Source organism: Dermacentor albipictus, chromosome 2 (genome assembly GCF_038994185.2).
Source record: "Dermacentor albipictus isolate Rhodes 1998 colony chromosome 2, USDA_Dalb.pri_finalv2, whole genome shotgun sequence".
NCBI lineage: Eukaryota > Metazoa > Arthropoda > Arachnida > Ixodida > Ixodidae > Dermacentor > Dermacentor albipictus.
In genome coordinates, this window is record NC_091822.1 from 50,020,042 (window position 1) to 50,042,879 (window position 22,838).

Genomic DNA, 22,838 nt, shown 5'->3' on the forward strand with positions numbered 1-22,838 from the left:
TACGTATAAAGCACAAATTTCACTGTACCCGGGACATGTGCAATACAGCCAAAGCGCAAACGGAACCTTCCGGCTTTGGTGTAGTCTCTTTCTTTTCTACCTGTAATACAACGCGTCGCGATCAGATTATTTCAAGTGAAGAATTTTATTTTTTTCCGTCCTTCAAAAAAAGTATTTTTTTTGCTGTAAGCTGTGCATCCGAGGACCATTTATGTGCGTTTTTTTTTTAACGTGCGTTCCTGCGTCGTTTTTATGAAGCGGGCGGTTACAGGTCCATTAAAAATTAAAATGCGGGGCTTTGCATGTGAACACCACGACGTGTTTATGAGGCACGCCGTAGTGCAGGACTTCACATTAATTTTCACCACCTGGGGGTTCTCGCGCGAGGACCCCAAGCACGTTACACGAGCGTCCTTGCGTTCCGCTCCATCGGGACGCGGCCGCCGCGGCCGGGATTCAACCTGCGACGTCGAGCTCAGCAGCACAACCTGGACACCTGGCTACCGCTGCCGTGTATCTGCCGAGAGCGATCTTTCTGTGTACTTCTGACTATGTAAAAAAAATGCAATGCTGTGTGCGTAGTACTTGCCGCACACTGCGATATCACGCACTTCACTGCGTTGCCGGCGGCGATCGGGGCCCTGCGTCTTGTTTTGTGCTCTTCAGTCTGGCGAGTTCGACGTTTTCTATCTGCAGCCGATCGCTGCGCTCCTTCCGCCGCGGTACGCGCTTTCACGAAGGGCAGGGTCATCAAACAAGCAGCGTACTTGGTGGACATACGTTGTCGGTCAAGTATCGTCAAACTGCTCAACACGTGCTACCGCTGATTTCCTACATCTTTTTTTTTCTTGGTACCTGAGCTTTCGAAACGGGCGGACAAGTGCTTCGTAGTCTCGTGGTGTCGTCTATAGGTGTCGTCTGCTCCTCTCTGATGTGGCTAATTACCACTTTTTGTGCCGCACTTCGGGCAGATAAGCGCCACGAGCACAAGGTTGCGCGAATGCCGGTTTGGTAAGTGTTTCTTTTGCCCGTAAGTATGTGTCCTTGGCGATACGTGTTCGGCATTAAAAAAACCTTTTCATGGATGGTGCCTGAGCAGATCTCCAGCAAATTTGGCTGTTGAACGTCACTATCACTATCAGTTCTAGCATTGGCCATGCCTGGCCCTTGCGCCACTGAACATCACACATTCATTGAACGTGACTATGAATTAAGACTGAATGGCACGTCTGTTGTATTGTTCCCCCCAATCAATGCAACGGCATGCAGCTGCTGCGTTGAAGGTTCCGCAATGTGGTGACTTCGGTGCTACAAATTTTGTTTTGTTTATTCATCACTTGACATAAACGCAAGACGATCCAGTCAGTGTAATTTAATTTAATCTGATAGAGTGAAACTCATATTCACGCCCGGAAAATTTAAACTCCTTCCTCTTTATTTCCAGCCATAATGAGTATATACTTGTTTGTCGAAAAACAATGTAATGCTATTTGACTAAGAATATAGTATATCAATTAATTACTGATCGGTTTGCCTAACTACCTACATCTAAAATGTATTTCGAGTGCATCAAAAACGATACTGCACGCTCCGTCAACCGTTCTGTGCAGTCAGCGAGCTTAGTTTGACCCACAAGAACGCCCCAAAAACAAGGTCAGCTTCTAAACAGTACTTCTTTCTGACGCGACAGCATTAAGTAGCCCGTGTCGCAGAAAACAACATAGTATAGCGATTAATGAATTATTAATCGGTTTACCTACATCTAAAATGTATTTCCAGTGCATCAAGAATGATACTGCACGCTCCGTCAACCCGTTCTGTGCAGTCAGCGAGCTTAGTTTGACCCACAAGAACGCCCCCAAAACAAGTTCAGCTTCACAACAGTACTTCTTTCTGACGCGACAGCATTAAGTAGCCCGTGTCGCAGAAAACAACATAGTATAGCGATCAATGAATTATTAATCGGTTTACCTACATCTAAAATGCATTTCCAGTGCATCAAAAACGATACTGCACGCTCCGTCTACCCGTTCTGTGCAGTCAGCGAGCCTAGTTTGACCCACAAGAGCGCCCCATAAGCGAGGTCAGTTTCTCAAGAGTACGTCTTTTTAACGCGATAACGTTAAAAATCCGGTGTCGGCATCGGACCTCGTTTCGCTGAAAAGATTTTCGTACCACCCATACCCATACCCTCCATGTGATGCAAGGAATTTACTGAACAAATTGAATTACTCAAGCAAAAATACGCGAAAAAAATCGTAAACTATGACTTACACAAACCTAGAGAGTTGAGGGCTCTCGGATTGTAATTGTACCATACGAGAAAACATAATTTTCTTATGCGAAAACTTAATCTCCTTTGCCAGCGTATCTACCATTCACAAACCCGCCGCGGCGTCCGCCATTTGCGTGCCCCAGCGCGCGGGTGTCTCGGGGGCCACGAAGCGGCACGCCTGGTTCCATGCAATACCTCCAGCTGGCGCTCGCCTCCGTCGCATCGCGGCCAACGCAAGAGGCCGTGTTTCTACCAGAAAGCCCGCCTTGGTGCATAGCGTTCGCAGCCAATGTTTTCCGGTAAACATTACGGTTACATACGCTCAATTTCCCGAGACGCGTGAGAAGCAGTCAGGGATCTTTGAATGCTGTTGCGTTCCACTCTTAAAGGCGAAGCTTAAGCGTCCTCCAAATTTTTTTTTCTTGCATCTTTCATTTTCTCGTGAACGATACCCTTAATTTCCTTTTATAGCTCTGCTTACCTTCAATTTTGCAAGAAAGGATTCAGATTTTGTGTAAGTAAACGCTTAACATATTCTATATGTCGTTTTTGTTAAGGATACCATGGTAACGTAGTCGGCCATTCTTGGTCATAGTTCACGAACAGACGTTAATTTTATTATGCCTGAATGAAAATATCGTTGCGCAAAATTGAGCGTACCATCAATGAAACAATCGGCATTACACAGCGTCCTCTTTGCAGTGCTCGTCCTGATTGAATTTACTCACGCTTTTGCGGTGGTTTTGCGCTGCCCATAATCTTGTGCAAGCTTCGATTGGCCTAATTTATTAATATTTCATTACTTCGCTCACCCATTCCGGAAGAATTACTCAATCCTTGCAGAGAACACAGTAGCAGAAATGAACACTAAATTATAGCACCAGCCGCCACTCGTAGCAAAAAACTCTTTTACGCGTAGCTTTTGCGGAATAGTGAACGCTCTCCGCAATGATACTATAGACATGGTTAGATTTATTACCTTAGGGGCCAGCTGGAAATATTGAAGGCACGGGCTTCCTACTATTTATACTCACTTAAAATGTGGGAATGGAAAGAAAAAATTGGCAGTGGCTTAGCTGGGCTATGCCAGGACATACGTAGCCAAAGCTAAGGCATAGCATGGTTAGCCTTGGCTAATCTTGAGGCCTTCTCCTGCTTATCAGAATTGTCGCCGTCCTTACTGCCGCCTCAACTGTGGTTGCTGCGCACGCAAGCTCTCCTTTTCACTCCTCCGACATGCTATCAGGCATGCGACGCAGCTGGCGAAGCGAGCGGAGGCGAGTGCAACAACGAGGAACGTCGTGTGACGTCATACCAAACGGTGGCGGGCTAAAAGGCGCGGTGCTGCGCAGAGATGAAACACCTGTGTCTCGGTGCTACTAGTGGCGCATACGCAGTAGTGACTAGGGAGCGAGAAAAATAGAAATATCCGCGATGCGCGCGTTCTGACGTCATGTGCCTCCTCGGGACACCGCCACGGCGAAATCGCAAGTTCGCGGCCAGTAAAGCTTTCGCTTTAAAAGAAAGAGACGTAATTAGAGCTTTACAGCATGCACACTCACTAAAAGAAGTAAGATAATAAAAATAAACATACATTATAATAAAGCATACAAATAGCCCTCACAAGCATATACACGATCAGTACTTTGATGCATGTTCGTAAAAAGCAAAAACAAGAATTCTGCAGCAAAAAAAAACACTATATGCCCCGAAGTCTTGGCGCACAGCCCCGAATTACCAGCTCCGAACTGCAGTAGCTTGCGTTACCTAAACAATGAGTATATTCGATTTAGAAGCAGTGTGCCTTCAAAAGAGCAGATATTCGTGTCATTCGTACAGCCCGCCTTCCGTAACGTTCGGTCGCCGACATTACGACTCCAAATCTAGACCGTCAAGCAGCACTATTCACTAGCGCTTGGCGTTCCTTAGACAAGCGTACGCCGATATAATCGTACTCTTGCTGACCCGAGAACGGGACTGTTACAGTCACAGCTGTAAATAAGTAGGAAACACACGGAAGACGACTCCACAAGCATCTGCTTGAGGCCTTTGAGCCACGCACTTCTGAACCCTTTGGCTTTGTGCAGCTGACGAGAGTTCTGGAGGCAATACTTACCACAGTGCATACCCGTTGTCTGTTTTGGAATTATACAACACGTGCGTGTTGATATCTACAAGCTTTTGATCTTCCGCGGCGCGCTATGCCTTCCTTGATGTGCGTAAAAGCTTCGAGAGAAACTTAGTGAGGCGGTTCATCGACTTTCTTTTGAACACTCGAAACGGAACTTGCGGCAGTGTGGGCAAAAATAGGAATATGTAGAATAAACAAATGAATTTACCAATCGATTGCGTCATCCTGCTCCTCAATGCCTTATTTCGAGTCCTGGACTAAATTTTCAACACTTGGATTCGTTTAGCTGCGCACGAAGCTGCACTCTTTAATGTCTTGCATTCCGCCCAGCGGGGATGTGCATTCGAAACGAGCTTTGAAAGTGGCGTGTGTTTCTGAAATATTCCGAGTATGCTAACTGGCCGAACGAAAGTCTTCAAGTGTATGCGTAAGTCATAGCACCTTTATATTCAAGAAAACAGCAAGCCACCACAGAAAAATGCCATAGTGAATAAAGTTGTATGTAATTATTAGACGCTGCTGAAGAAAGCAATCAATTAAAAAAGGAAGAGAAAACTAACTGTAAAATCAGTAAACTGCTGGTTAATGGCTGGGCCGTTGCTGCGTTTACTGCTGTTTTCTTGTTTCGTTTATTTACTTTAACTAAACATGCACCAACTGACTAAGTGTTGTACGTTGTTGAAAGTAACTTTTCTGACGCTAACTTCATGAAATACTCATTCAACTTGCAGCAAAAATGCAGTCATGCTCTGCTTTATTCACGACGCCTGTTACCATTGTATCTCATAGACAGGTTCAGTTAGGCCGCATTTATAGTTCATTCCTTTCAATTTTTATGGGCTCATACAGTACAGCAAAAATAATAAATTTTGCATATTAAAGAGTGCGTCTTCCGTATATGCCGGCAAAGGGCAGTTAACTTGAGTGAAAAAAAAATGACTAAAAATAAATAAATAATGAAAAGAAAGTACACGGACAGAAAAAAGTCAAGTGAACGCAGCGTCATACTTCGCTCAAACTATTCCGCAACTCTTGTGTGCATTGGGCAAAATATTGCGCTTTTTGAGCGCATTATGAATAATTCGAGCCGCTTCCAGTTACCCACAAAAACCAGCTATATGGTGTGTGCACCACAATGGCGTCCATGCCAACACTCTATAGAGAGAGGGAGCGAGAGAGAGGCGGTACTATCTAGGGAGGTTATATAAAACTTCTGGAGTGGCAATCCCTGCAGCCGCCTTCGGGAACCACTGAAGTCGCGACGGCCACAGGCAAGAGAGGGCGCGTCGCGAGCACAGGCGGCCGCAGAATACGCGCGGGATTCGTTTGCATTTGTAGTTCCGCGAGCAGAATTGAGATGAAACGTCTTTAAGATGTATATTTAAGATGTATGTGTATTTAAGATGTATCAGTTCTGCATCAGTTCTGCAAAAAAAAAAAGATTCTGCATCCAGCTATTATCGCAGGTTTCGAGAAAAGCAAACGGCGGAACGCTTCGCCAACCACACTTCTTCGCAGTGTTAAATTACGAGCAATCTCCCGTGCGATGAGACTGCGTAATATTCACCACCGATTACCCGCTGCTTGGCGAGAAATATTCTATAGCCACCGTTTGTGAATACACTTTCCACCAACAACTTTTCCCTTTACGGCGCGACCACTGTTCTCATTTATTGGCTTGATGTATCTCTCCTCAGTGCTATTACACGGCTGTGGAGTAACTGTATGTCGTATTAACGCGATATCGTTAAGGGCCCCCTGTCGCAGAAAACCCGGCATTGGCGTCCTTTGAGCGAAATCACCGCGCATATTTAGGTATATGTGTATGCCACCCCTTGCTTTATTACATGCGATATGTGCGGGTCATATTGCCAGAACATTCTATCACTAAAGTGGCTCATACCTTGTCTTACATTCTTGATAAAGTAATTCCTCGGAATATTCAGGACAGCCCACTTATATATGTCATGAAACAAAACACCAACAGCACCTGGCTTTATGTTAAATCTTCGCAGACTGAAATATTAAAAGTGCGATACAATATCTCGAGAACCTGAAATGATTTAATTTTCTGGTACAGCTCCGCACAATCTTCGGGATCGGCCCGCGCAAGATGCCGCGTTTCTGCGAGAAAGCTCGACTTCGTGCCTAGCTATCGGTGCCAGCGTTTCTCGATAAGCATTATGGTTACATAAGCCGCAGTTGCCGGGAAGCGTGATAAGCCGTCAGGGATCTTTGAATGCTATCGCGATCCACTGTTAAAGGCGCAGCTTAAGCGTCCTCAAGTTTCTCTTTATTGCGATAGTAAATATATGGACACTCCAGGAGCATTCCTGCCATCTGCGCGCCGTGACGTTCCACATGAAGTCCAAGGGCGATAAAATCGTCGCCGCGTGCTGTATGCGCAGACACCTTTCTTCTTTGTTTTTCACTGAGTATCTGCGCATGAGGAACTAGAAATCACGAGCTACACAACTTACCCTTTAAGTTTCCACGAAGTAGTAAGCGTCAGAACCGAGAAAAACAAATCCCCTACAGCAGCACGGTTTTTACCCCGTGTTTGTTATCCACCGCCTGAGCCTAATTCTGGGGCCGTTTCGGCTTCCTGACACGTGCGACGAACGACCGCTTCTCCAAAGAATAGCGGGGAAAGCGCATCTGAGAATGCCGAACGAATGAACGCGTGCAACCACGGAAAAGCCCACTTCCCGTTCCAGAAACAACATCGCGTTCGAGTCGGTCCTCGCGCGTACAAGTGAAGGGGGAGCACTGGGAGAGGGGCGGGGGCAGGAGCGCCGCAGCCGCACCGGACCGGCTGGTTTAGTAAGACGCATGCCTTCGCCTTACCTGCCGAATGCGCCGTTTTGTACGACGTTGCGCGCTGCAACTTTCGTTCCTCTCTCTCTCTCTCTCTCTCTCTCTTTCTTTCTTCGCTTCCCGTGTTTTTGTTTTTTTACCCTTTTACTTTCCTACGAGTGTGGCGTCCGGTTTGCTTCTTGGGCGGGCCGCGTCCACAGCGCGGGGATTTTGAAAGCCCCGATGCCTCCAGGATCCGCTCTTACGAGCCGCTCTTCCTTGATCTGTCTGCAATGCGTCGTACTCGGCGCTTGACTGCTATAAGCCTGCGTGGAGAGTAAAAACGGGAATGACTGAAATGGAAAGGTCCCAACACTCTGCGCACATGATGTGGGCGGCAACAAGACTTCGCGCTCATGGCGACAGTCTCTTTCCTCATCTTCGCTAACGTGCCGTCGGCTGACTCGGAGGAAACAGAACGCGCTTGCATGTTTAGACAGTTGCGGACGAGATCCTTTGAACAGGTCAGTGCCCCGCTAAGACCCGGCCGTGTGCCCGAAGAATACGTTAGACGCATTTCACTGGGGCTTTTTCTTTCTACATTCGCGCACGGAGCCTCAGCTGGCTTTGGACTATGGGTGTCGCCCAAGAGCAGATACGTGAGTACAAGCACGTTCGTTTTCCTAGTAAGAGGGGAATTACTGTTCTGGGTTAAAACCCCACTCTGCTTTAGTGGACGTCAAAAAGGTGGCGAGGGGCTATTGAAGCATTAGGAGTGGTCGTTTTGGTACTGTAGCATATTGCAGACGAATAGTTCCAATGGTTCTCGTGCCGTATTCCTCATAAGCCTCCCGTAGTACTTCATTTGCAGGTACAGAATAGCGAGGTTACTTAAGGTGCAGGCCTCGCGCATGCCAATCATATTGCCTGTGTGCCTTCCTTTTCTTTCGTGGCTTTTTATTTGTCGAAAGGTTTCCTTCGAAACCTAAACAGTGTCGAACATGGAGATAGGTTGATTTTGGGAGACATAACGGAGCCCAGGTTACGTGAAAGTTTCGAAGGCATAGCGCCGAATTCGGATCTTCTGAACTTATACGACGATAGAAATGATACAGCTCGCTTGAACAACACGACCTGAAATAACGCATTCTTGTTTGTGTATGTTGTTTTTACTTTTTCATTTCCTTCTTTCCATGTTTTCCTTCTCCACTGTTTCTCATGTCTTTTCGCGAGATCCTAATTTTCTAATGGTTTTATGTACGCGGCTATGAACGCTCACATTGTGTATAGGTATTGACGTATTGTTTCTGTCAGCTTCCTTCTTTGCGCGTGAGATTGTTTTAATTACATTCTCTTGGCATCATTAGTGTTAGCGCCCGGCTAGAACCTAATTTCAATCGTTTACCGCGTCACACTTGTACGCGCCCGTGCATTACAACTACACAACCGCTACGGACCTCACCTTGTACAATGAAAATATTATCACCGCAGTATTGCTCAAAAGACAAAGTACTCACAGCGATGGCAAAGCATAAAACACTGCTAAACCGCTCTAAATAAATAATATGCAAATAGACACATCATGCGTGGAATTTCATTTTATTGTTGACTGCATGCTCACAGCTGGTCACTTCTTGCTCGCATCGCAGGAGTATTTTGCCATATGGCTTCGCACCGACACGCAGTGTTATTAATGTGTGCGCCCGCACTATTCACCGCGTTTTGTGGGATACTGAATACGTGCCAGCCGAGGCAAGAAGTCAAGGCCCGGGGACCCCCACCACGCGATCGACGATTACGTTGTCTCTGGCATCGGCGCTGTTTCGATTACACCGTCTTCGGGGCAGGCAAACGTTATCGCACTAGAAATCGACCGAGCAGACGCGCCAAACGCCGCTGAGGCATGAAACTGAAATTTTCGCTTAAATAAAGAAATTTTGCACTTGGAGGCGTGCATTTGTCGCAGCGAAGATATTTGCATACCGCTGGTGGTTTCTTTGCGAGATTCTGCACGGGGTAGAGCCCGTCACTCACACACGTATCGAAGAAGTACGGATCGTTACATCAACTGATTCGTCAACCTCGCCACCGTTGCGCCGCCTACTTGATGAAAACCACACGAACTCACGTCGCACCCCTAAACTTCACCACGTCTCTCAGCCTACGAACGCGTTTTAGTTGAGAAACACAGTTACGAGCGAACGTATCCCTGCATATGGCCACATCGGCAGTACAGAACCCCTGCGTAGTCCCAGCTTCATATGTTTGTGTACTATGTAGCTGTATAAGAGCCGATTGCATGCTGTGTGTTTGAAGAGCGCACTCAGAAAATATTTGATGGTCAGCGTTTCACGTGGTTTTAAATTTTGGCAGAGAGGTGTGTGTGAGTGTGTGTCACACACACACACACACACACACTTGTGCGTGACTCTGGGTCGCCCAGAGTTGGTCATCGAGATGGGAGCTGCGCAGGGCGGCGTGCCATCTGGACGAGAGGGTCACCGGATTAAGGTCTGGGTATTGATGTTTCTACTCCCATAGCATGTGGGGGAGTGTTGCTGATTGAGTTTTACAGATCTCGCACGTCTGCCTCGGGTAGATGACGGGGTATACGATGTGATAGCGTGTGAGGGAGGGTTATGTATTGGTTTGTAACAGGCGAAGGGTGGTTGCCTGCGCTCTGTCTAAGTTGCGGTGAGTGGTGGGGAAGGTTCTCCTTGCGAGGTAAAATGACTTCACAAGGTCGTTGTACCTTGTAAGGCGGTCGCATCCTGCGAGTGCACCTGCACCGTCTCCGGCAAGGTTGACTAGTCCTCGTGCTACGGAGTGTGTAACTTCGTTGAGTTTGGTGAGGCGCGGGTGGACAACGCCGGCGTGTGCTGGGATCCGAACGAGGGTGATTTGATTTTCAGACGTATGCGGAGCTTGTTGTAAGATACGGAGTGATTGTTGAGAAATACAAGAAAAAATATTCTGGAATGTTGCCTGTACGTTGCCTGTGTTGCCTGTACGCAACAGCCGTCAGTGAAGGGTTACGACTACCGTATGACATCTTCGAATCAATGGATGGTGGTAAAGACAGAAAGTGAGGCCGCGAGACGGCTCGCTGGCTATGGAGCTCTGCTGCCAAGTACGAAGTTGGTGTTTCGACTCCCAGCCACGATGCTTGCATTTCTATATAGGAACGGTACGGGGAAATGCTCTCGTAGCCTGATTTGATTGTGTAGTTTCGGGACGCTACGCCCCTTATAACTTTTTTTTTTCGACACGACACCTCACTGCCTGTACATCCCTTATACAGTTGCATCGATTGCATCGCCCATTTTCACGAACGGTTTCTGTTATAGGATGGGCGAATATTCGAAGTTTAAAATACGAATCGAGTATTACTAAATGTTGGTGTTCGTATTCGAAAAGGAACTATACAGTCGAATGCCTTTACAACAAAATGACTTGTGCAATGAAGGTTTTCTCACTACCGTCCAAAGTAATATCCTTTATGTGTATCGCGAACGCCCCTACAGCGAATTTGCCTGTATGCAACAATGGATATCGGAGTCCCCGATAGCTGATTTGTTGGTGGTAAAAAAAAAGAAAAAAAAACCGCGGCTGTGAGCCACCACACAGCCGCGGTGCGCTTAAGAAGCCATGCATGGTAGCTTCCTCCTCCCCCAATATCCCCCCCCCCCCACTCTAAACCGATGCGTTTATCTCGTCAGAACTGAGCACTGACGATATGTTTGGGGCCTTCAAGGAACGTGTGAAAGCAAATATCGATAACGGGCAGCAGTCACGAAGACACTGTGTGACCAAGAAATAAAACATTCAATTTGATTTGATTTTAATATTGGCGAGGCAGGCGGTAGTTGCACTCGACAATCTTGAGCTGTGACATGTTTCAACCACCAATTCCGCTGATGAGAATTCCTCAAACCTCAATGACACTGCGTCTGCTGCAGTGGCGCATTTCCTCGCAGGAAGTGTGCAGGAAAATATACGAGGCCTAATTAAATTCGCACAATGTGTAATTAGTTCATAGTAAATGAAGATTTTGACTTGGGTAAGTTGCCTAGCCTGCTCTATTGCGAACGGTGCGGCGCCCGATGTTGACAAGGAAGTGACCTGCGTAATGAAAGATTTCGGAGGTGCGAAGCGCTTCGTGATAAAAGCATCTGACTCTATTCGATATTTTCGAACATTCGAAAATACGAAAACGTCGCGCAGCAACCACCAATCGTCCTCTTGTTACTTTCTCCGTCTGCTAAACAAGGTGCAGCAAAATGCAAGAAGTAAAACAACGAAAGGAATTTCTAAACGATGCACTAACAAAATTGATAATGCAAATTTTGCTTTCCGTTTCGGCGTTGGAGCTTACTTGACAACTTGTGGATTTTGCTTGTAGCCTGTCAATAGTGTCTTTGAAAGACTAGTCAAATAGCAGTTTTGTATTTTATGCTATGACGAGTGTTTTTTTTTTGTGTGTGTGTGTGCAACGGGCCTTCTACGTGTGTCTAAGCCACCCAAGCCCTTCAACAGCTCTTCTTTTTTTTTCTGTCTGCAACTTCTGATCTTTTATCCGCAACCATTTACTTAGCGTTTTACACCAGCCATTCATTGCCTTTGTAAACAGGCACTAAATACGTTTAGAGGCTATTGGCGCGATTCTTAAATAAAAATTAGGAAACTTGTCTATAAAACTGATAATTCGATTCTGATAACGATAATTTCTTGCACTAGTCACTTCAGGTGTATACTACCAAATAACAGTTAAATTAATATTTTCCCTGTAGATACCTATACGTGCGTCTTCGGTTGACTATTCAATACTATATTTGTATTTGAAGAATTTGGTATTCGCCCACCTGTACTTTTCGGTTGGTCACAAAGGACACAGACATCAGCTTATACAGCTCTCTCTCTGAGCGCGCGTGTGCGTGTTTGTGTGTGTCTTTGTATTCCATTCTTCGGGTCAGCGTAGAAAACCACATCAACACGAAAAGTGCAGAACACAGGACGGGCACTGTTTCTTGGCCTGAAATGCTTTGAAGCTCAATGCGTATTGCATAAGAAGTACAATTATTTCGATTTATTTCTGTTCCCCGCTAAGTCAATAGACGTGCCATTTTTTTTGTAATTCCGTCATTGCTACCGCCTTGCAACTTTTTGTGTAATGCCGTGCAAGCCATTTGTCACATAATCTACATAGCGCAACCTCACCCGGCATGTAGGCCAGTGTAGTGGTAAAGACAAGGTCCGGTTGGTTAACTCCCAATACGCGTGTTTCCGAGCCCGTCCAGTGACGCACTTCCAGATTTGCCTTGTGCGGGGGTTCCCGCACGGTAGTGGTTTTAGCAGGCCACGCCGTTGGTGCGTAGCGTGTTAGTGGTGGCTGCGATTGTCTCGCGATGTTTCCACAAAAGTATACACATGCAGTTGTGTGAGCTGCGGCACATTGAAGGTGTTTTAAAATTGAGTGTTTTTATTATGAAACAATTTTTGTGTGGTTGTCCACGCTTCAAATTTTTCGTAGACAGTCTATATATTCTGTGAACATTCTATTGACACATCTGTAGATTACTCAATAAACAGTCTATAGACTTATAGGCTGACATTTTTGATGAATTTTGGAAACAATCGCACGCGAATGCGCTAGGTCTCGTTGGCGACACATGACATTCGAAAAAAGCAATTTTGAAATGTGGACCTCTTAAGCCAAAGCAGCCGAGAACGAAGAAGGCAATGCTATATTTTTCAAAAGAAACAGACCTTCACCAACAAGTGAGCCCTAATTGGTGTTTGGAATGCAAAAATTTCTATTTTGCTGTTATAGTGTACGGTAATTGCGAACGGCTGTGATCGTGTCTCTACTGTTTCTCATTCTCTCTGCTTATATTTATGCACCTCCCCCCCTTTCCCCGATCCCCACGCGTAGGGATTGCAACCGTAATTTCTCTTCTGATTATCGTCTCTATCTTTCTACTTTGTTGCACATTTCTTCCCTTCTATTTGGGCCGGTCTTACGGTATCTTCTTTTATTGAACTATCCAATTACTCTAAATATCATGCGGTGGCCCTGCCCCTGCATCCTGCCATACCGATACTGAATATCAGTTTTTTACGGATTCACCTGAGTTGATGAGAACAGTTTCAAATGGTGTTTTTTGACAGCAGTTGGTCTTATCAGAAAAAAAAATGTTGTTATAAAAACAGATCGTCACCTGACAAGCTTGCTTAACAACCACACACTGTCCATCATCGCGTAGGCTGCGATCGTTATGCGGAACTCGCAGTCCGCGATCAGCCGAGGCCAACACCGACACCGACAGCTTGCCGCTTCCATGTGGTTGTCGAGGACCGGGGCCGCATTTTCAGAGGATCACTTTCTGCGATAATATCGCTTCCGCGTGACGTAGTGCTCAACCATCCAATTAGCTCATCCGGACTTCTTCATCTAGCCAATGAGCGACCGTAGGAGAATAAGGCCCCAGGCAGAGCCGAGCGAGATTATTCGAATCACTTTTGTGGCTATTGGTGCTGCGGCAGAGGGGCGCGTATTCACGCGGTGCTTTTTCCATTATCCAAGCCACCAGTAAAGCACGGGAAAAAAATAATGACGAAGGACAAAGCGAGCCGAAAATGATGACTGATGTGGTATTACGTGCCAAAACCCCGATTTTATTATCCGGCGCGCTGTAGTTGCAACGAACGCCAGTCACCGGAGTGGCAACGACGCCGCATTAACTTTGACCACCGCAGGATCTTTAACTCGTCCACAATTCACGCGACACCGGCGTTTTCGCACAACACCATATATGCGCTCAACCAGCGAGGCAGGTCGAGCCGAAGATGACTGAATGCGATCTTTAAGGAAGCAATAAGAGATTTGCAATCGGAAGTCACGCCTCTAATTGAAGACTTAGGAAGTTTATTCATTGCTTTTCTTGAAATAGCCGGCTTACTCATGCGCAAAAATTATCTGGGGAGTGAAAGTGGGCTGGCGACAGAATACCATGGGTCTCATAATTGTGCACTACACCAGTTTTTACTTGTGTCTGCCAGCTTGGCTAGTGTTAGCTGGGACACCCTGTATTATAGATGCCGAGCACCTCGTATAAGTCGATTTCGTTACCAAGCAGGCGCGCACTTTCCACCACTATGTTTCTCTGTACCTGTGTACCGGAATGGCTCTCGTGGCGTTGCTTGGGCACCGAAGAGAGCCAGCGTACGAACCTGCGCAGCGGGCGAGCAATCGTTTTTTTTTTGTCCCGCCACGCCCTGTCATAGAAGACGAATTTTGCGCAACGGGGCAGAACCAAAACATGTTTGCTACACCCCCATTCCCATTTACGCGCACGTGTGCAGCTTAGGGCGAGTTCGATCCGTAAGCTGACAGGACGTCTTAGAGCGGCAGTCAGGGAAGAGTGCAGACAGTTTGAAGGCTCCTACAGCGAAAACTCGTGGGCGTCTTGCACATATGCGGGCGGAACATGTTACTTCTTGTGACAGTACAATTGCTCAATAGTATGAAATAACGCTGGCACCGTACCAGACAGAGCAGGCAGGACGGAGCGTGGATAATGTTTGGTCACAAGGAGGGTCCGTCAGAAATGAATTGACGTGGTGTATCGGCGGCCGTTCCACGCGTTCTCATTCGAGAAGGGCGCTGCGCATTGCGGAAATTTCTCAAGGTGTTCATTCGAGATTCAGTGATACGGCCGACTGGCGGCACTCGCAGGTCGTAGTAGATAGGCTCAGAGAGCGTTGATGTAATTATTCGCGTGTTTCACCACGTTAACCGTCATCTGCAGTGCATGGCCCGTGATTAGAAGCACCTGTCTTCCGTGGTCGCCATGACAGTCGGGGACCAGACGTCTGCCTGTGCCGACGAGAAAAACGGACCCGCAGCCGCCTCTCCGAGCAACGGAAAGAAGGGAATACCTCGCTATGGTCCGGACAGCGTGCACAGTTGGATGACGGCAGGTGGGAAGGAAGAGCTGTTGTCGCTTGTCATTAAACTACTCGCTTTTAGGGGCGGCTGACGCGTAATGATATAGATGAGCCACTTGTTGTAATAAACGAGCATAAACAATTTTAAGTGCTTATTGAGCGCTCTACATAGGCTTACTGCTTGCTTTGTTCGTTATTCCTAATTTTCCCTCTTTACGGTTATTGGACATGTAAAACCATACCTCACGCCTTCCTAAGATGTGCAATGAGTTCCTCCATTTAAGATTTTTGTTTCATTGCAACGAACAGAGAGATTTATTTCCCATAGGAAGGAATAATAGGATATCTTTTCGTCTAGCGCGAAGTTGCGAACTTGCACTCTAGCTACATTTTTTTCTTCTGTTTCGTGACATTTAATGGTGTACAATTATGCCTTAATCTCGCTCTTATTGGCATAATAAAAGATACTATGATGAGAGTGGCAACATCTGCCAGGTTGTCGCAAAGCCACCTAGCTCATCAAAAAGAAATGTTGCAATCTCTCACTCACTGAGGAAAGCGGCAAATGCAATGAGGACCGCATGTCTTTTCCTTTCGTGCATAAGGTTGGAGGGTGCGGTATGGGCATTAATACTACGTGGATGGCATGCAACCACATTTCACGCGTACCGAACTGTAGTGTACAAATTCCTGCATTTCACAAGCAATCATGACACGATTAAACCTTCTATAATTATCTCCGCACCCTGTAAAGCAAGAATTGTATCAAATAAGGTGCACTTAGTCGCTGCGCTCGAAAGGTTCCCACGACCGAACAATTTCCAATAAAGCGCTAAATGACGCGCCGCATCTTCGCAAGGTACCAAATGCCGTAAAGTTAATACTACCAACTCCAGAGGAGAAGCTCCCCTTGGCGCCCGTGCATTGAAATCGGTAACTGAACGGGCGCCTCCACGTTGCTGCCCTGGGCAGGCGCGCAGGCGCAGACGACGAGATGCGACTTTGGCGAGATGCGCAGCCAACGCGATCCCGAGCCTTCCTAATTATACTGGCGCTATTTAGTTCAGGCGCTTCCAAATGCATCGTTTCAAGTACCGTAAATTTCACTTCGAAATTTACACATATTAATCGCATTGTCTTCAGAAACATACGCAATGAACTTTACACATTGTCCACACGTGCGCTTTACGTGTGAGCGCTTCTTTTTGCATGATGTTTTGATTACTTTTGGTTTCACAAAAATGACAAATAGCAACATGGCGGCGTCTTTGTGGTTTCCAGTTTTCTTGCAAATCTCTTTCTCTAGAGTCAGCATAGTAACTGTATGCTGAATACTAGTGCTACGAAAAAAAATATGCGTGGGTATATCTATAAGCTATAGTTTAGGTGTAGCGCGAGGGACGTGAGCCTAGAATAAGCATTATTTTGAAGTTTGAATTATTTTCTCCAAAAATCGTACACACTCGTGTAGGGGCCTAATCCCCAAGTTGGAAGCCCAAAATTTGGGGAAAATACATTTCTAGCGGAGAAGCAATCGCGTTCGGTGCCCCGTTGCCGAGCGCCGGCATCGGCGAATGTTTGCGTCCTGTGTGCTTTGTCGTGCCACTACTAGATCGCAAGAGCCATTTGGTTGTTGCATATAGTATCTAGAACCATCTAGTAGCGGTCCTTAGACAGGACCGATCCATTTGGTTCGGTCACGTCTAAGCGTCGCACCTCGTCAAAATTCTGAAAGATAGTGCGGCCCTTACACGAGTCTACACGTTATTAGACAAGAAATATTTTGGTTGCTTCAGTGCAGTCAGCACCGTTTCTGAAGTTTACCAACTTTGCAGTGTTTCTATTCGCATCTAACCTCTTTCGCATACCTAGAGACCCAAGTCGTCTACTAGCGTGGACCACTAGGGAGGCCTATGGAGTGGCTGCTATCTTGCGACGCAAACGACATGGGTGACGGGATATGTGCCTGAATGGATAACTTGCTGCCACCTGCTGCGTGGCCATTAGGCAACTTGGGTCACTGAGTACGTACCCGAAAAGGAAAGTACGGCACAGCGTGTGTGATATCAGTATGCGCCCATTCTTGGCCAATTCTCCCGAATGGATGTGTTCTGAGAAAATCATGTAATATGAAACCACTACCACGTCTTAGCCTTGTGGCAGATATTTGCCGATATTTTGGTGGAGCCCAAAATACATGAGTCGTGAACAAGCAACATCACTGACTTCAAAGCACTTTGTGAAAAGTATTAGATAAAAGAATTTTTGGTTTGTTTTTAGGAGGATAAGGAAGAAATTGTAAAATAGAGTCATTTTCTGTGTGATGCGTAAGGAGCACTTGAATACAAAAACGGCCTTTCTGCAAATGATAGCCCGTACCATCCCATGTTTTCTAGGAGCATGTGCTCTTGCAACGTTTTTCGGTGTCGGTGGAAGAAGGTCAAGCGGCTTCTTGTACGTGGCCATATTGGATACGTTCAACGCCACCAGGTCACAAGCTGCATGGCCCATCATATTACTTGGCGGTGTCCTACTACTCACAGGTAAAGCTCGGGAACGTTATTATCAATATTGGTAACAGTGCGATACCTATACGGAAGAGCTCAGGCAGAACGTAATAATCTAGTATTTGTATCAATTATTTGTTTGCTGCTTTCGAAAGCTTACTAAAGCTACTGGCATAATGAAGTAATATATGAGAAAACACCTGAGCACCTCTTGAATTCTGCGCGCGCATGTTTTCACCTTCTTATACGATAAATAAAAAAAACTATTAGGAAACATGTATTTGGTCCTCGGTCTACGTCAATTTGTATGCAGACAGTGGTAAAACTCAAACATGTGCATTGGTGCACTCACTACGTGAACCAGAAATGTTGTTTATATGCCGACCTAAAAGTAAGAAAAAGCCCCAGATGTATCGAGGACGTCGTCCTTTCAAAAAAAAAAAAAAACTCTCTGGGATTGCGTACGTTGTTTTGAGTAACACCCTTTGGGACAATGAAACCTCGTATATTATGTAAACTATGGGTGCTCTTTCAGCACATATATCTGCCAAAGTTTATTTCATAATGTTTCTGTAGGTAGTGTGCATCCCTACCTGCACAATGTCAAGAATATTTGGCCATGGGTGAGCTAAAGCCAACGCTTCCTTAAATGAAGCAGTGGCATACGTCGTAGCACACTAACGAACATATTTCCGTGATGTGTGAATTCTGTGCCTAACATGCTATACTTAAAGCTGTTGTAACGTTTCAGGTGTCGTTGCTGGGCCATTAGCGCACCGGTACACTCCACGGCCGGTGGCCATAGTCGGCGGTACTATTGGAGCCCTCGGCCTCATCGTATCCTATTTCGCAACCAACATTGAATACCTCGTTTTCAGCTTGGGCATTGTTCATTGTAAGTACGCCTTCTCCTTGCATTTAGGCTAATCCAACGAACATTACCCAAGTAGGTTTATTACAGCCAATTTGGTAAGAGCTCTAAATATTGTGAAATTTATTTGGCAGAGGAAATGCAGTTTCAGTTAAAACTCTTCTTTCTGTGTCCTTTGTATTCAATAATAAATGCAGAGAAATACGCCATTTATTTCACAAAATGAATACAGAGAAAGAACCCAAGTCAAACTAGCTTAGTAGGTACAATAGGGCGACACACGGCAGGAACTGACAAAGAACTTTTACGGCTTCCATGAGGAGATAATTGACGTCTCTGCGCAACTTTCTTGTACGTCGTATACAGGTACTTCTTGCTTCCATACAATTATATTGTCAACGTTGTGAAGATACCAGTGCGGTTTAATCTGGGGTTATACACAGTAGGGGCATCTCTGTAAACTACATTGTTCATTGCGTAATTTACACGTGAATATATAACTTTATTACGTACTTTACATACGTGATAACACCGTTGAGGTGTGACCTCGCGAATAACAGGTCACTTGTGTAGCACGCTAAATAGAATCGAAATGTGCGACTACCGAAGCACTCACAAAAACAAAAGCGAAGACAGTGTCCCGAACCGGCTTGCAGCACGTCAGATACAAAAATAAAGAACAACATGGTTATTGTAATTCGTCTATGCCTTTTCGATGTAGCGTGTTCGCGATATCTCGGTTTGCGACCGACGCAACGCGCAAGGCGAACATCGCACTCGGGCTTCAGGATACCTTTCTTTTTTAGTGTGCCGTGTCTGCTACGTTTCTTGTTTTGTTGTTGTTGTGTAGCACACTTAACCGGCACATTCTGGAAGATTAGAATCTGCACAACAGGCACAAGGTGAAGCGCTAATGAAAAGAAACAGGCGCACTCGGTGTGCGTGAACCTAGTCACCTATAATTATCTGATTAGCATTCATGTTTCGGCCTGCTAAGTGCAGGTAACACGTGAAGGACACGGACGCTCAAATAAACGCAGTGAGGCCCTTGAATTCTTTTCTCTTTTTCTACATAGGCAGGGTTGTGTTTCTGGATGCCGGTGTGGCCCACGCAGGGCGCCACTGGAGAATCCCGAAATGGGACTCACTCACTGTACGCTACCTGACCCACAAAATCCACTTATTGGCGTTTGATTTCCTAGATCAAAATGAAGTGTGTTTTCACCTGTAAAGGCGGTCAAGTTAAAGCCACACAGGAGCTATTGCTTGTCGTAGAAAATGGAATTAATGTCGTATAAAGGGAATGTCATATATTACGGAAACAATAGCATGTTTGTCTTGAGTAAAAGCGACGCGTAGTGCGGCATTTCGCCAATGCCGCCGTGTTTTGCACAGCAGGTAGCCTGTTCTGCCCTGCAAAACACGCTCGCGGAAGTTTGAACTATCCATGAAATACTGCTTTGCATACCTTCCGGCTTTGTAATCACATTAAGAAGACACGGAATGAGAAAGAGGGTAAGCGACCAATAGGAGCTTTGCTTATCGGCAATATCCTCAATGTAGGCATATTCGCTGTGCAGTGTGAGATGCCAATATTTCGTGTTGCAGTTCATAGCCACTGAGTCTATTCTGAGCTGAACAAGCTTGTGTGGGCGAAGTAAGCAAAATGAAAACCTCCTGCATGGCAGATTTTGGGTGCAAGGAGAACAGACGAGTTAATTTTACAGATGGCGGTTGGCCAGACTTCTTTATCACAGCGAATCTTGACAGAGACGTAACACCGAAGGGGGTATGTGTGTGATTTATAAAAAATGGGCAAAGTTGTAAATACGGTCCAGCCATTCTGTTGCCACAGGGGATAAACGCTTCACATCATCACGAGAAAAGTACGAAGGTCGATAACGGCGTCATATTCACCATGAAGACACGCATCCACACATTTACCCCTACTGCAGCATACCCAAAATCAAGCAATTCGCATCATTACACGCAGCAGCTACACATCGGAAGCATCACTATTGCTCAGCTCTAACGGTATTTAGTCGTTACAGAAATTAAATAAGTACTAACTTCGAATACTTGTTTTTATATCTGTTACCGGAAAGCTCCCACGCCCTATGATTACTAACCGCTAGTATGCACATTTTACGCTTACCCGTTTCACTTCTACCAACAGCTATTTACTACCAAAGCCTAGAAATAATTATGGTGAATTTACTACTAAAGTTTAAGCCACACTACTTTGGTACTCCTTACCATGTCATATTAAGATACTCTCTCATGTTGCACATTCAGATCAAACCTTCGTAAATTTTGCACTCAATATAACAATTTGATCGTTATCATTATATTAGTAATTGCTTTGTGTCATTAAATATTTTACGGCGTTAGCTAGTGACTAACTTCATATGGTGTCTTCTGTGTTTGCATATAGCTGCTTTCTATTTACATGTCCTATTCACTTGTAATGGGAGGTCCCCTGTGCAGTCTATTGACTATGGGACCTCCCTCTGTGTGTATGTGTAATCCCCATTTGTAAACCTATTATTATGCACGATAAAGAAATTCCACGGGAACGTTAATTGGCTTGGAACGGAGCACGAACAACGGCCCAGTAAGCGACGAAGCACGAATTTGAATCAAGACATTGTTATGCTGTGATTTTCCTCATGCAGCTGCCTCTCTTGCCACAATGTGTTTATTTTCCACAGTCCAATTGCAAGTGCGATATTCGTAGCATAGTAATCCAGACCTGTTTCAACGAGGGCAGTAAACGAGCAATGGTTCACGAAATCTATTGGCATAAATAGCATGATCTCTGTCAAACGATGGTAGAAAAGAGGAGTGGTTGTCATTCGCTTGTCGTGCCAAAGGAGGTTCCTTGCCACTCAATTAAAGAGAGAGTAATTGTGAAAGTAATCGTTTCTTAGTTTAGCTTTTGTTGGCTCGATGACGTGTTACTCACGAGAGCGCAAAATGAAGCATGTTGGCTGGTGGAGAGTGCGGAAGCAATCGGAGCCGCTACTGCTGAACCGAGATGTTGAAAGAAAAAAGCGTTTGGTTACGAAGTACACTCAAACTTGATGTGGCCGCTCAATAAGGCGTCGACCATGCATATCGCAATAAAAACTTTCGAACCTGAGTCTGTGGCGTTCAAACTCTAGGTACATGTGACCCGTTTCACCCCAAGCGCAGTCGAGCGAGTGGCTGTCGGCCGTGTACCAGACATTTTCTCTGGTCTCTTTTGTTGGGTCCTCCCGGGTGGCTCGGAATTGTACATTATGCGCAGCAAATTCTCAAACCGTTCGTCCTTTCCTTTTCAGCCATCGGGAGTGGCATGCTGTTCGTCGTTATTCCGACTGTCATCAACGAACACTTCATTCGGTACAAGGGCCTTGCCATGGGCATCAATTTCGCCGGCGCCACCATGGGCACGTTTGTCTTTCCGAAGTTCCTCGAATTGGCGACCAACCAGTACGGATTCAAAAGTGCCCTTCTGCTCTTCGGTGCTCTTTGCCTCAATGCTGTTGCCTTCAGCCTGTTCCTGCGTCAACCTTCGTGGCTGAAGAAAAAGCTGAAGGAACAGAAGGAACAGCATGTTCAGGCGGAGAAGTTGCGCAGCGTAAACGATACTTCGGAGCACCTCGTCAATGGCTGCCGCATCGCTATTCCGAACGGGTTAGCAGACGACAAGACAAGCGTCAAGAAGCTCGAATTAGTGCCTGGATCATTTCGTCATGGGCTCACCGTGTTCTCGTGCCCCATGTTTTACGTGGTGATGTACTCTTACATTGCGTTTAGCTTCGCATTCGAGTGCTACATCTCGCTGCTGGTGGACTTCACCATCGACCGCGGAGTCAGTGTGTCTAACGCGGTGACCGTGCTCTCCACCAGTTCGGTGGCTGATCTGATTGGTCGGCTAACGCTTCCTGCGCTGGCCGACAAAGGATACTTCACTCGGCAAGCCCTGATGACCGTCAGCTTCGCGTGGATGGGATGCCTCTACATCATGCTTCCCTTAGCCGAGAGTTACGCCGTGGTGTTCACCATGGCAGCTGCGATTGCTTTCTGCATCGGCACCACTGTAGTGCTTTTCTCTGTGCTGTGTGCGGAGTATGTGGGCATCGAGCGAGTGTCTATGGCCTACGGCATGGTGTCCGCTTCGGCAGGGATGACGTCGCTAGCGAAGCCACTCGTCATAGGTGCGTATTGTGGTCATTATACGGAGGCACGCTATTCTCAATAGGGCAACAGTATGTTTCTGGATGCTTGCAAATGGTATGTGGACTTATAAAGAACACAGATGATTGC

At 46.1% G+C, this 22,838-nt stretch overlaps 1 protein-coding gene and 1 long non-coding RNA gene across 5 annotated transcripts in view; one reads left to right on the forward strand and one right to left on the reverse strand.

Annotated features, from left to right (window-relative positions):
* LOC135904272 (monocarboxylate transporter 9-like) overlaps positions 1-22,838 on the forward strand; it is a 78,862-nt gene that overhangs the window by 53,428 nt on the left and 2,596 nt on the right. For all 3 annotated transcript variants that reach the window (XM_065434895.1, XM_065434896.1, XM_065434897.1), the window contains exons 2-5: positions 15,011-15,182; positions 17,546-17,692; positions 18,408-18,551; positions 21,851-22,729. In XM_065434895.1, the coding sequence (XP_065290967.1) occupies positions 15,053-15,182; positions 17,546-17,692; positions 18,408-18,551; positions 21,851-22,729 (1,300 nt within the window). In that variant the 5' untranslated portion in view covers positions 15,011-15,052. The remainder of the gene's footprint in view (positions 1-15,010; positions 15,183-17,545; positions 17,693-18,407; positions 18,552-21,850; positions 22,730-22,838) is intronic.
* LOC135904273 (uncharacterized) overlaps positions 1-22,838 on the reverse strand; it is a 111,373-nt gene that overhangs the window by 17,787 nt on the left and 70,748 nt on the right. For both annotated transcript variants that reach the window (XR_010565075.1, XR_010565074.1), the window contains exon 2: positions 7,364-7,528. This is a non-coding gene — a long non-coding RNA (uncharacterized lncRNA). The remainder of the gene's footprint in view (positions 1-7,363; positions 7,529-22,838) is intronic.